This window comes from Mizuhopecten yessoensis, unplaced genomic scaffold, assembly GCF_002113885.1.
Source record: "Mizuhopecten yessoensis strain PY_sf001 unplaced genomic scaffold, ASM211388v2 scaffold4373_2, whole genome shotgun sequence".
NCBI lineage: Eukaryota > Metazoa > Mollusca > Bivalvia > Pectinida > Pectinidae > Mizuhopecten > Mizuhopecten yessoensis.
The window spans coordinates 401,977-415,851 of record NW_018405514.1 but is presented as its reverse complement, the minus strand read 5'-3'; the positions used below and the strand labels follow the sequence as shown (position 1 = coordinate 415,851).

General features: G+C 38.6%; 1 protein-coding gene across 2 annotated transcripts in view; it reads left to right on the top strand.

The window, feature by feature from the left end:
* Positions 1 to 13,875, top strand: part of LOC110448899 (deleted in malignant brain tumors 1 protein-like) — a 45,549-nt gene that overhangs the window by 6,527 nt on the left and 25,147 nt on the right. For both annotated transcript variants that reach the window (XM_021495390.1, XM_021495391.1), the window contains exons 6-24: positions 153 to 539; positions 873 to 1,085; positions 1,472 to 1,590; positions 1,858 to 2,005; positions 2,215 to 2,333; positions 2,614 to 2,767; positions 2,922 to 2,976; positions 3,622 to 3,692; positions 4,731 to 4,819; positions 5,094 to 5,259; positions 6,781 to 6,897; positions 7,466 to 7,652; positions 8,303 to 8,487; positions 9,581 to 9,691; positions 10,169 to 10,310; positions 10,553 to 10,752; positions 12,509 to 12,650; positions 13,215 to 13,387; positions 13,637 to 13,778. In XM_021495390.1, coding sequence (XP_021351065.1) covers positions 153 to 539; positions 873 to 1,085; positions 1,472 to 1,590; positions 1,858 to 2,005; positions 2,215 to 2,333; positions 2,614 to 2,767; positions 2,922 to 2,976; positions 3,622 to 3,692; positions 4,731 to 4,819; positions 5,094 to 5,259; positions 6,781 to 6,897; positions 7,466 to 7,652; positions 8,303 to 8,487; positions 9,581 to 9,691; positions 10,169 to 10,310; positions 10,553 to 10,752; positions 12,509 to 12,650; positions 13,215 to 13,387; positions 13,637 to 13,778 — 2,920 coding nt within the window. The remainder of the gene's footprint in view (positions 1 to 152; positions 540 to 872; positions 1,086 to 1,471; positions 1,591 to 1,857; positions 2,006 to 2,214; positions 2,334 to 2,613; positions 2,768 to 2,921; positions 2,977 to 3,621; positions 3,693 to 4,730; positions 4,820 to 5,093; positions 5,260 to 6,780; positions 6,898 to 7,465; positions 7,653 to 8,302; positions 8,488 to 9,580; positions 9,692 to 10,168; positions 10,311 to 10,552; positions 10,753 to 12,508; positions 12,651 to 13,214; positions 13,388 to 13,636; positions 13,779 to 13,875) is intronic.

Sequence of the window (13,875 nt, the reverse complement as noted above, 5' to 3'; positions counted from 1 at the left end):
GATATCAAACCTGCTTCTTCAATCTTTTAAGAGTTGAAACGCTTTCGGCTTCCTGGTCAACTGAAGATTGATTTTAAAAAAGATTGATTTTACATTGGTCTATGGTTCACATCAGAAAACTTCACTCATGGCATTACCTTGGTGTTTTTTAGATTCAGATGTGTGGCTAATTGGAGGTAAGATACACAGAGGAAAATGGTACTGGGAGAAACACGTCACCAGAACATCACCAGGAACGAAAAAACCAAAAGTGCCAAAAAAAACTAAAACGCCAAAGAAACCAAAGAAACCAAAGAAACCAGGAAATAGAGGAAACCCCGGGGGACCACAGACAACTACCACACCCAGACCAGGTAGACACCCTCGGCCCCGACCTGGACCAAAAAGACGGCCAGAGACTGACCCTCGCCGCCATAACAGACACACACAAAGAGGGAAGAAACCTAAAAATAGATCAAAGAGAGCTCCCAAAAAGAAGAAGAAGCAAGGTGGTTTGAAAATGGAAAGGAGTCCGATGGTGTTTAAGAAATGGTATCCAGGTATGAGTTGTGAAAATAGATGTAATTTTATATGGTTTATTAGTATTCGGTAACTAGTCTCTTGTGATGGCTTTATCATCTGTATTGAGTTTAATTTAGTTGTTGGCAGAATTCATATTGCTTAACTGTTAAATGTGTAAACTGATAATCAGAATTACCTAATTGTAATCAACGTATCAAAGATACTGGTGTGTCAGTCAAATATGTGATGAGTTAATCAATCAAATCCTAATTAGTATTATTGTACTGTTAACTAGGAACCCTTTTCAAAAAATAGGAGATACAAGTTACAGTAAGGTTACACAATGATATCTATCCTGAAACCCCTTACAGGCTGGGTGCCCACACTGGAGGGGAAGGAGCCGTCCCGTGGTAGGAAAGAGTACTGTATGGTACTGAACAACCTGTATGACCGCCCCGATGTCTCAGTAAAACAGCTTCTGGACTACTACTACTGGGACAATGTACAGTGTAAGAGGAGGACTGGCTTTAATTACATCTGTGAGAAACCCAAGAGTGTTGCTGCCCTCCGCAGTGCCAATATAGGTGTGTATTACTGTGATCAGAAATGGTCATTACTGATATATGTTTATATTACTGTGAATTAATCATTATATTAAGGATCATCAGAAAAAAACACAATTTCACTTAAAATCTTAATAATAAATTATTGAATATTTGCTTCATGAAATAGATACTCTACATTCTAAATGTCTTCCTCAAACAAATAGTCAGTATATGTACATGGAAATAATTCTCAAGAAATTGAATGGAGTGCAGGATGAATAATACAACTTTTTTGGGAAAAAACCCACCAATTTGTAATTTGTTGTTGTTTATGACTCAATCTTACCTGAAGTTTTTGTGAGGATTTACAGGAAGGTCTCCAAATGCAGTTTTACTAAAACGTTTGTTGATTGTGAATTTGATAGACTGTTATGAAGAAAATGGAGCAGGTTATCGTGGAACCATGGATATGACAATCAAAGGTACTCGTTGTCTGAATTGGACTGATTCTCAACACATCAACCCTGAGACTCACCCTGACAAGGTAAGAACATTGTACAAGTTGAGCATATTGATGGGGAGGACTTAAGAACCATGAGATAATAGATAGCAAAGTGATCCTTTAGATTCCTGCATTGATATAGACAAATATATAGGGATAATCTTTTGTGCAGTGGCATCTTTACAAGTTAAGTATTCACTTGTACCTTAAATGTCTAGTCCTACTTAAAGATATATCGAGTACTATACATGACATATTTGTGCATTCGTCAAATTACACACAAAAAAACACTTTTATATTCTATCACAGGGACTTGGTGATCACAACTTCTGCCGTAACCCTGACAACGAGGCGAGACCCTGGTGCTGGGTGAATTTTGCTACTTTTAAATTCGGTTATTGTCCTCTGATGTCCTGTACTGACCAGATTCTTCAGGAGAACTCACCAGATGTTGAAGGTGAGTGCATTTCTTTTACAAATAAGGCTAAGGATATCATTAGCATCAGAATGTGAAGTTCAGCCGAAGCGATAAATTAATAAGAATTTATTTGTTCATATAAATTATACGATAATTGTAAAGTGACTTGCGCTTTTGCGGTATTATGTGTCATGATATTATGCAGACATTTAGATTTTATACAATGAAATAAAATACTTGTATTCCAGAGTGCTGTGAAGGGAATGGTGAAAACTATCGTGGGACGGTTTCCAGGACCATCAGAGGGTCTGAGTGTCAACGTTGGACGCAGTCTGTTCACATAAACCCAGACACCCACCCCGACCTGGTGAGATCTTGTTTCTACCTGTGTACAGGTGTTAGACAATCACTATCCTCCCTGTACCTGTATACAGGTGTTAGACATTCACTATCCTCCCTGTACCTGTACACAGATGTTAGACAGTCACTATCCTCCCTGTACCTGTATACAGGTGTTAGAAGTCACTATCCTCCCTGTACCTGTATACAGGTGTTAGACAATCACTATCCTCCCTGTACCTATATACAGGTGTTATACCTCTGTACATGTGTAAGACTACACTTCCACTTCCACTTTTGTTTACTAGGGTCTGGGTGACCACAACTTGTGTCGTAACCCTGACAAGTCTGCCAAGCCCTGGTGCTGGACCAATGTGGGTAGGAAAGAGTTTGGATACTGTCCAGTTCCACTTTGTGCTGATGTCCAGACTGACCAGGTCAACTCTACCACTGAACAACCAGGTATCAACCATCAATGTTTCTAGCCAGAAGATTTTGCTATACAAAAATATTTTATCAAAACTAAGTTGTTGTTTTTTTCTGTATTCCAACATCTGCAGTATTGCATACAATTATACTTGATACTTGATAATAGTGACACTTTTATCATTAACAGTTCTGTCAGAGTGTCCAGAGGGGACTTTCTTTTGCTTCACTGAAAGCAAGGCCAGGTAAGTAGAATAAGATGTCATGTTAGATTTCCTGTCTGATGTTTATACTTTGGGTGTGTACAGAAATAGTATTATATTCACTGCAATATCATTTAAAACACTACCAGAGGAAATTGTGTTCATAGAGCTATTTGGATCAGTGTTGTTTTGATGCTTTTTCTCCAAGCTAAAATAGCATGACACCATCATAAGATGCCAACGTTTGATTGATATCAAGATGTTCCAGAAATATGACTTTTGTGTATATGGGTACTTACAGGTGTATATGGGTACTTACAGGTGTATATGGGTACTTACATGTGTATATGGGTATTTACAGGTGTATATGGGTACTTTAAGGTGTATATGGGTACTTACAGGTGTATATGGGTACTTAAAGGTATATATGGGTACTTACAGTTGTATATGGGTACTTACATGTGTATATGGGTACTTACATGTGTATATGGGTACTTACATGTGCATATGGGTACTTACAGATGTATATGGGTACTTACAGGTGTATATGGGTACTTACAGGTGTATATGGGTACTTACAGGTGTATATGAGTTCTTACAGGTGTATATGGGTACATGTACTTACAGGTATATATGGGTACTTACATATGTATATGGGTACTTACAGGTGTATATGGGTACTTACAGGTGTATACCAGATACTTTTCAGTGTGATGGAGAAAATGACTGCACTGGTGGTGAGGATGAAGAAAATTGTGGTAAGTCACATCAATAGATCTCAGCCAATTACATGCAGTCTCACAAACATGTCTTAATGACATTTGATTAGTGCTGGCTTGACCGTCTATGTTAATTAATCATTTTTCATTGAGTGAAATCTGTCCTTTTTGAAAGGGAATTCATCTACTATCTTTCCTTTTTATTGTCAAACGTTTTGTTTCACGTCCCCCTGTAACAAAGTGATATCCTGGTTGTATACTGGTATCAGACGTCCCACATCTGTATTGTATCTCTTCACAGATGAGATGCTCTCGGACAACTATAGTTGTACGGGCACATCGTAGAATTTACCACTCTCATTGGTAATTGTAAGGGTGTGTTGTAGAATTTACCACTCTCATTGGTAATTGTAAGGGTGTGTTGTAGAATTTACCACTCTCATTGTTAATTGTAAGGGGGTGTTTAGAATTTACCACTCTCATTGGTAATTGTAAGGGTGTGTTGTAGAATTAAAACTCCCATAGGTAATTTTACAGGTGTATCAGGAAGACTAATACTATTTCTTCCTACAGAGGTATTGCTCTTTCTGTTAGAGCTTTGATCAGGCATCTGTAGTGATTTGAACAGGAGGGAAGGCACATATAGATGTGCGTAGGTTTTTTTAACTTAACTTTAATTGACTGCATGACAGTTGTGATCTTGATTGTATAAACGTTTTAGAAATGAACTAAATGCTTGGAGAAAATGCTGAGATATTAAACGGACAGATGAACTCTTAGTCAATACAACTTTGATTCCACAATAAAAGTATTAACAATATAAAAAACATATTTTCACTTTAAATACAGTGAACAAAACTGGATGTTTGAAAGATTATTTACGTTTGACAGCAGACTGATTCAGTCTTTATGCTGAGTTAAAGACTGGCTGTGTAAATCAGGTAGGACTGTTTCCAAATGTGGAGTAATCCAGATAGCAGTTCTAGATCCCTAAGACAATACTCTTGTTGTATTGTATTATAATAAGATTGCCTTATGAAAAAGATTCATGTGTTTGATGTGTTCTACTTTGTACAGAATACAAGGTTCCGCAGTTTGAAAAGTATGCAGATACTATTTTGAATGCTACTAGATTGGAAGATTACTTACATATTCCTATAGAAAAGGTAAAAGTTATTTATCTTTGTTTTCAAACTATTTTATTTCAATACATGAGTACAGTATATAAAATTATACAAGAAAAAATTCATACAAACACATTTTAGAAATAAAAATTTGAAATTATGAAATGTTTCTCAGGAACTATGGAATCTGAATTACTGGCGATACGGCCTTATTAACTATTAGTTGTGATAATAGAACATTAGAATGAATTAAGAAACTCTCTAAGATACTTATCCACGAAGTATGTGGAGGTTACAGTAGTGTTGCTGTTGACAGTGTGCCATGAAGTGTCTGGAGACAAGAGAGTTCGTGTGTCGTTCCTTCAGCTATAACAGAGAGATGCGGTCATGCTTCCTCACTGACGTCAACACACATGTCGCCATAGACACTGACGTAGAACCATCCACTGAATACGACTTCTATGAATTATCATCACAAACAGGTAACTTGTTGCATATATGTAAACTGATACATGTATCTGGAAAAAAATTACCAGGATTTTTGTGCGACTGAAACAGACCATCCACCTAAAAATCATGTCGCAGATATGCTTATAAAGCTCTTTCAAAAAGGTTTTGTTAAATGGCCATATTCTGAACCTTTTTGGCATAGTTTTGGCATGTGTAAGTGTAACATGAAAGATGATAAAAGTGAGATTATTATTAGGTTAAATTATGAATAAGTTGCACAAAAGATAACATTTTATTCGAACAATCTAAACTTGTGTTGTTCCCATGGATCTAATTATTGTACCCCCCGCAACGAAGTTAGGAGGGTTATACTGGAATTAGCTTGTCTGTCTGTTTGTCTGTCTGTCTGTAGAAAAAGTTTGTCCGGACAACTTCTTCTAAAGTAATGGGCCAATTTCAACCAAACTTTCCACATATGATAAATACCACCTGAAGTTGTGCATCCAGGCATTTTTTTTTCTTTCTAACCCTTTTGAACGAAGTAATGGCCCTTTGTTAAAAATTCCTGAAACTTTTTGTCCGGACAACTCCTTCTAAAGTTATTGATCCATTTCAACAAAAGTTTCCAGATATGATAACTACCACCTGAAGTAATGTCCCTTTGTTGAAAAATACTTCTCCATACAACTCTTCCAACACTTTGCTCCCAATTTCAACGGAATATATCAGATATGATAACTTCCACCTAAAGTTGTTCATCCAGGTATATTTTTCAAACCCTTTTATGGAGTTATGGCCCTTTGTTGAAAAATTGTTGTCCTGACAACTTCTCCTAATCTACTGGGCCAATTTTGAAGAAAGTTTACAAATATGGCAACTGTCCCTTGACGTTGTGCATCCAAGAAGTACTTTTTCATTCCGACCCTTTTAAAAGGAGTTATGGCCCTTTGTTGAGAAAAAAACTTTGTCTACCTCCTAAACTACTAGGCCAATTTCAATGAAAGTTTACAGATATACTAATAATCCCCTGATGTCGTGCATCAGTGTAGTATTTTTTTCATTTCAATCCTTTTTAAGGAGTTATGTCCCTTTGTTAAAAATCTTTGTCCTGTCATCTCTTCCTTTACTACTAGGACGAATTTAGCAAAATAGTTCATCTGGGCTAACAAAATTCCGTTTGCAAGTATGTTGTGGCATTGAGAGGGAGTACAGGAAGTATGTGAGTGACATATATACTTAAATAAGTGTACAGCTCAGCCAAAAAGAAATCATTACTGGTGGGAGACTATATTGCTTTGCAATGCTTTGCCTTAGTAAGCCTTTAGCTTACAGTTATGGTTTATATAGGAGCGGGGGTATTAGTTAGCCTTTGGCTTTCAGTTCTAGTTTATATTTCCCCTAAACATTAGGATTGATAAATTTTTATATCAGAAAACACAGAGATCAGTATTTTATGGAAGTTTTAAATCTCTGAAAAAGGTAGTATTCTTCAATAATGAAATATTTTCTGAGAGTTTCAGCAGGCGGGTCTAGCAGTACATGTTATTTTTCAGCTGACTGCTACAACATGTTTCTGTGCGGTAATGGACGTTGTATTGACAACCAACTCCTGTGTAACAGTGTAGACGATTGTGGGGATTTTAGTGATGAAAACAATGGGAACTGTGAACGTAAGTTATACCCAATATTTCTTCATGCATGTATAATTATATACAACATCAGCCTGTCATGTGGATAGCCATCTAAGTGCTTATAAACAAAGTATAAATATTGCTACTGTTAAACTTAATGTGAAGTATTGGTAAATCTGGTGGTTACTTAACAAGCATGAAAATGTACACATGCTAACTAACATACTGACACATAAAATACATTCACATGCCAATCAGTATGATGCTGTACATGTATCTATGTGAAATAAAATCAAATAAAGAACAGCTTGAGAGAAACATTCTAATACTGCGGTTTGTCCAGAGAGTACATAAATATAGTTCCATATCTTCACCAAACTTACCATGTTGATGTATCCTGGGTTGTATATTAAGTTACTTTTTAAGTCTAAATAACATATTTAGTTACTTTTGTTTAGTATAAATAACATATTTAGTTACTTTTGTTTAGTCTCTGAAGTCTGAAAACAATACCACAATGGATACATCCTTCAGTAAGACTATGGATTACTTGCCGTGGTAGTGTATAAATCCCATTTTGTAACTGTTCTGTTTTGTGATATCCCAGAGACTACGCCTGACAGTGGGGCCGGTGGTGGTGGGGCGGGGCAGCCACTGGAGGTGAGGATGGTAGATGGAGACAAGGAACACTCCGGTCGGGTGGAGATCCGCTACAAGGGAGAGTGGGGTGTGATCTGTGATGACAAGTGGGACATCAACGATGCCAGGGTTATCTGTCGGATGCTGGGGTATAAGTAAGTTATAGAAATTCAAGACCCTTTTAATTACCGTAAATATGTGTGTAAGTAAATTACAAAGGAATTATTCAAGTGTGGAGCAAAACCTTTTTATAAAGGCATCAACGAATCCGTAAAATTCTATCTCAAAGTCGAGAATGACATATATGTACTAATTAAGGTTATTAATTAATATCATGATTGACTGTTCAACATCTTCAACACAGTTATAACTACAGTCACTTAGATTATTTCACACTAGTTTGAGGTCACTAGTAACAATGGGCATGATATACAGATAATTAATGTTTCCAAAATTACCTCCAAATTTGCAGAAAACAGTCTTTAAGATTATCTTTGAAATACCTGATAGTTAAAGGTCATCCTTGGGAAGCTAGAGAACAAACTTGTTCAATGTCATACTCATGATGCTAGCCCATCATTGAGAACATCTTAAAGGTCATCTTTTAAGATACTTGAAATATCTGTTTATTAAAGGTGGTGTTTTTTTAATGATCTAAATAAAAAAAAATGCCATACATTGGGCAATGTCTGTATTATAAAAAAAAAAGGAAGAGAAATGTGCTGATTATTTTGGAATGGATTGGATTGAGATCTGTGATGATTTAATGTAGTAATGCTGTACAGCTGATTGGTTTGTTAAACAGTGATGCTAATAGGGCCATCCACATGTCAGAGTTTGGGTCAGGCAATGGAAATTTCCTGTTGGATGATGTTGGTTGTGTTGGAAATGAAACAACAATTGAAGACTGTTCTAAGCCGAGGTGGAAGGAACACAACTGTAAACATTATGAAGTAGCAGGAGTGGAGTGCAACTCAGGAAAGGGCATCGGTAAGTACACATCACATCAGAGGGCATTGGTAAGTACACATCACAGCAGAGGGCATAGGTAAATACACATCACATCAGAGAGCATTGGTAAGCACATGTTACATCAGAGGGCATTGGTAAGCACACATCACATCAGAGGGCATTGGTAAGCACATGTTACATCAGAGGGCATTGGTAAGCACACATCACATCAGAGGGCATTGGTAAGTACACATCCCATCAGAGGGCATTGATAAGTACACATCTCATCAGAGGGCATTGGTAAGTACACATCTCATCAGAAGGCATTGGTAAGTACATATTACATCAGAGGGTATTGGTAAATACACATCTCATCAGAGGGCATTGGTAAGTACATATTACATCAGAGGGCATTGGTAACTACACATCACATCAGCGGGCATTGGTAAATACACATCACATCAGAGGGCAATGGTAAGTAAACATCACATCAGAGGGCATTGGTGAGTACATATATTATCAGAGGGCATTGGTAAGCACACATCACATAAGTGGGCAATGGTAAGCACACATCACATCAGCAGGCATTGGTAAGCACATATTACATCAGAGGGCATTGGTAAGCTCATATTATATCAGAGGGCATTGGTAAGCACATATTACATCAGAGGGCATTGGTAAATACACACCTCATCAGAGGGCATTGGTAAGTAAGTACACATCACATCAGAGGACATTGGTAAGTACACATTACATTAGAGGGCATTGGTAATTAATAAAACACAATAGAGGGCATCAGTAAGTAAATACCACATCAGAGGGAATTGGTAAAAAAACTAACATACAAAGGTGAATTGGTAAAAAAACGAATACACCAAGGAAAATTGGTCAAAAACTAATACACTAAGGGGAATTGGTAAAAAACCAGCCCACTTGAGGGAATAAGTAAAACAAAACATAGTGAATTCATATGTATACATCATAAAAGATTACATTGAATATCCCAAATACAATGTATGATAAATTATATTTCTTTAGAGGGTTGCGTAGTTGGAACATATCACATTCCGTAACTCATGTCATTGGTGTTAAACTCTGAAAGGCTTCACTAAAAGTCTCTTCTATTCCTCAGTTTGTGTGAGTGGGGAGTTCAGCTGTACTAAGTCAGAGAAGTGTATTACAGCCTCCCTGGTGTGTAACGGTGAAGATGACTGTGGAGATCAGACTGATGAACAGGACTGTGGTAAGTATTGGTAGACTGTGGTATATACTGGTAGATGTGGTATGTATGGTAGACTGTCGTATGTATGGTAAAATGTGGTATGTACTGGAAGACTGGTATGTACTGGGAGACTGTGGTATGTATTGGTAGACTGTGGAATATATTGGTAGACTGTGGTAAGCTTTGGTAGACTGTGGTATGTATTGGTAGACTGTGGTAAGTATTGGTAGACTATGGTATGTATTGGTAGACTGGTAAGTATTGGTAGACTGTGGTATGTATTGGTAGACTGTGGTAAGCTTTGGTAGACTGTGGTATGTATTGGTAGACTGTGGTAAGCTTTGGTAGACCTGAAATGTACTGGTAGACTGTGGTATGTATTGGTAGACTGTGGTAAGTATTGGTAGATTATGGTATGTATTGGTAGACTGGTAAGTATTGGACAGACAGTCTGGAGACAATTTGATGTTATAATGATAATTTCTGACATTTGTACAGTTCCACAAGTAACTTTGGTTGGAGGCACTTCAGAAAGAAATGGACGTGTTGAGGTCACCTTGAACGGAGTGGCAGGCTCAATATGTGATGACCTCTGGGACGACAGTGACGCCAGTGTGGTCTGTAGAATGCTGGGATTTCAGTAAGATATCTTTGTTTTCTCTTTTGAAAAATTTTGGTTAGCAGGGAGTAGTGTGGCAGGTTTTGATTTTAATGGGATTAAGGTCGCCTTCTAGCTTTGAGCTAGAGGGAATTTCCCTTTAGCTCAGTGGTAGAGCGTCCGACTGTGAACCTTGAGATCGAGGGTTTGATCCCCGTTGGAAGCACACTATTCTCTTTCCTGTTACACTAGTATATATCATGATTTGTAAACACAACTGACAGGTCTGGTGGTCTGGCCAAAAAGGAAACTTATGGCGCAGGGAAGGGTGTAATCTGGATGGACGATGTGGAATGTACCGGGGAGGAGGAGTCGCTGGCTGATTGTAGACGTAAAGCCTGGGGGACACATAACTGCAACCATGACGAAGATGCAGGCGTATTATGTCTCCTACAGGCTCCAACAACTTCTACACCTGAATTAAGTAAATATACTACATACATACAGTTATTTAACTAACTAACACACCTAAGGCAACCACAATCCCTTAACTGTATTCTGCAATCAGTAGTTATAGTTTGAACCTTCCAGTGATGGTGATAGTTTAGAGTGACCTTATACTGACCTCCTGTCTGTCCTCCCTAGCCATATCTAGAGTGACCCTATACTGACCACCTATCTATCTTCCCTAACCATATTTAGAGTGACCCTATACTGACCTCCTGTCTGTCCTTCCTAACCATATCTAGAGTGACCCTATACTGACCTCCTATCTATCTTCCCTAACCATATTTAGAGTGACCCTATCCTGACCACCTGTCTGTCCTTCCTAACCATATCTAGACTGACCCTATACTGACCACCTGTCTATTCTCCCTAACCATATCTAGAGTGACCCTATACTGACCATCTGTCTGTCCTCCCTAACCATATCTAGAGTGACCCTATCCTGACCACCTGTCTGTCCTTCCTAACCATATCTAGAGTGACCCTATACTGACCTCCTATCTATCTTCCCTAACCATATTTAGAGTGACCCTATCCTGACCACCTGTCTGTCCTTCCTAACCATATCTAGAGTGACCCTATACTGACCTCCTATCTATCTTCCCTAACCATATTTAGAGTGACCCTATCCTGACCACCTGTCTGTCCTTCCTAACCATATCTAGAGTGACCCTATACTGACCGCCTGTCTGTCCTCCCTAACCATATCTAGAGTGAACCTATACTAACCACCTGTCTGTCCTCCCTAACCATATCTAGGGTGACCCTATACTGACCACCTGTCTGTCCTCCCTAGCCATATCTAGAGTGACCCTATACTGTCCACCTATCTATCTTCCCTAACCATATTTAGAGTGACCCTATCCTGACCACCTGTCTGTCCTTCCTAACCATATCTAGACTGACCCTATACTGACCAACTGTCTATTCTCCCTAACCATATCTAGAGTGACCCTATACTGCCCACCTATCTATCTTCCCTAACCATATTTAGAGTGACCCTATCCTGACCACCTGTCTGTCCTTCCTAACCATATCTAGAGTGACCCTATACTGACCGCCTGTCTGTCCTCCCTAACCATATCTAGAGTGACCCTATCCTGACCACCTGTCTGTCCTTCCTAACCATATCTAGAGTGACCCTATACTGACCGCCTGTCTGTCCTCCCTAACCATATCTAGAGTGAACCTATACTAACCACCTGTCTGTCCTCCCTAACCATATCTAGACTGACCCCACACTGACCAACTGTCTATTCTCCCTAACCATATCGAGAGTGACCCTATACTGACCACCTGTCTGTCCTTCCTAACCATATCTAGAGTGACCCTATACTGACCGCCTGTCTGTCCTCCCTAACCATATCTAGAGTGAACCTATACTAACCACCTGTCTGTCCTCCCTAACCATATCTAGACTGACCCCACACTGACCAACTGTCTATTCTCCCTAACCATATCGAGAGTGACCCTATACTGACCACCTGTCTGTCCTTCCTAACCATATCTAGAGTGACCCTATACTGACCTCCTGTCTGTCCTTCCTAACCATATCTAGAGTGACCCTATACTGACCTCCTATCTATCTTCCCTAACCATATTTAGAGTGACCCTATCCTGACCACCTGTCTGTCCTTCCTAACCATATCTAGAGTGACCCTATACTGACCTCCTGTCTGTCCTCCCTTACCACTAAAGTGAGCCTATACTGACCACCTGTTTGTCCTCCCTAGCAATACAAGTGGAGTTGGAGGATGGTACTGACATGGAGGGTCGCCTGGTGGCTACTGTAGGGGGGACTCGAGGAACAGTGTGTGATGACCTATTTGATGACAATGCTGCCACTGTTGTCTGTCGGATGCTTGGATTCCCAGTGTAAGAGTACACCATCATTGATAATCCAGTCAATTCAGTCACCTTCATTGATAATCCAGTCACCGTCATTGATAATACAGTCACTATTATTGATAATCCAGTCACCATCATTGATAATCCAGTCACCTTCATTGATAATCCAGTCACCGTCATTGATAATCCAGTCACCTTCATTGATAATCCAGTCACTATCATTGATAATCCAGTCACTATCATTGATCATCCAGTCACTATCATTGATAATCCAGTCACCATCATGGATAATCCAGTCACCATTCTTGATAAAGTAATGTTGGTGGGTCAGTGAGATGCTTATATACAAGACAGACTGGATTATGTTTGGTTGGATTAATAAAGCTCAAAAGTGTGTCAAAAAAACAATTTGCAAAAGCGAACTTTCTCTAGCATGATAAATGTACAAAGAAATGTAAATGTGAAACTTTGTTAATTACAATGTCAAATCTTTTGCCATTTAAATAAAAAAAAAAAAACTGTCTTTCTATAACCACCAGAAGTCTGATTTGTTAAGCTCATCTGACATTATTTTGACTCTTGACCTTACAGAGGAGTGATAGTAAACTTGGACATGTTTGGGGAGGGTACTGGCGACATTGTATTGGACGATGTGAGATGTGACGGTACAGAAAGGTCACTGTCCAACTGTACCTACAGTACTAGTCACAACTGTGCTCACTCAGAAGATGTAGGTGTGCGCTGTACAGAGGAACACAACCTAGGTTAGTTCACTCAAATGTATGTGAACCAGATATCTTGTTCAGAAAATGATAAATACGAAAATCTCTTCAAATTTTAAAGAACTGTTTTAGTGTTTACATAAATCTTTTTCACAAAAAATCGTGACAATATCTTTTTCAGTCAATTTCATAAAAGTGTTGTAACAGGTCAGATAGTTTGAGATAACAAACGACTGCTTGAAGTTGTTCTCCTAAAATTTGTTCACCTCTAAATTGGGGAAACTGTTCCAGTTGACACAGTATACTTGGTGGGAGGACCAGGGCCACATTCAGGACGGGTCCAGGTCAATTACGATGGCATCAACGGAACTGTATGTGATGACAATTTCGGGGAGACTGATGCCAGAGTTGTGTGCAGTATGCTTGGGTTCAGGTATATAGGATCTATAGGATACAAGTTTAAATTTGATATATCATTAAAGAGCAGGCTTTATTTCAAATTAAAACATTGAAGTTAAAGAATATATCAA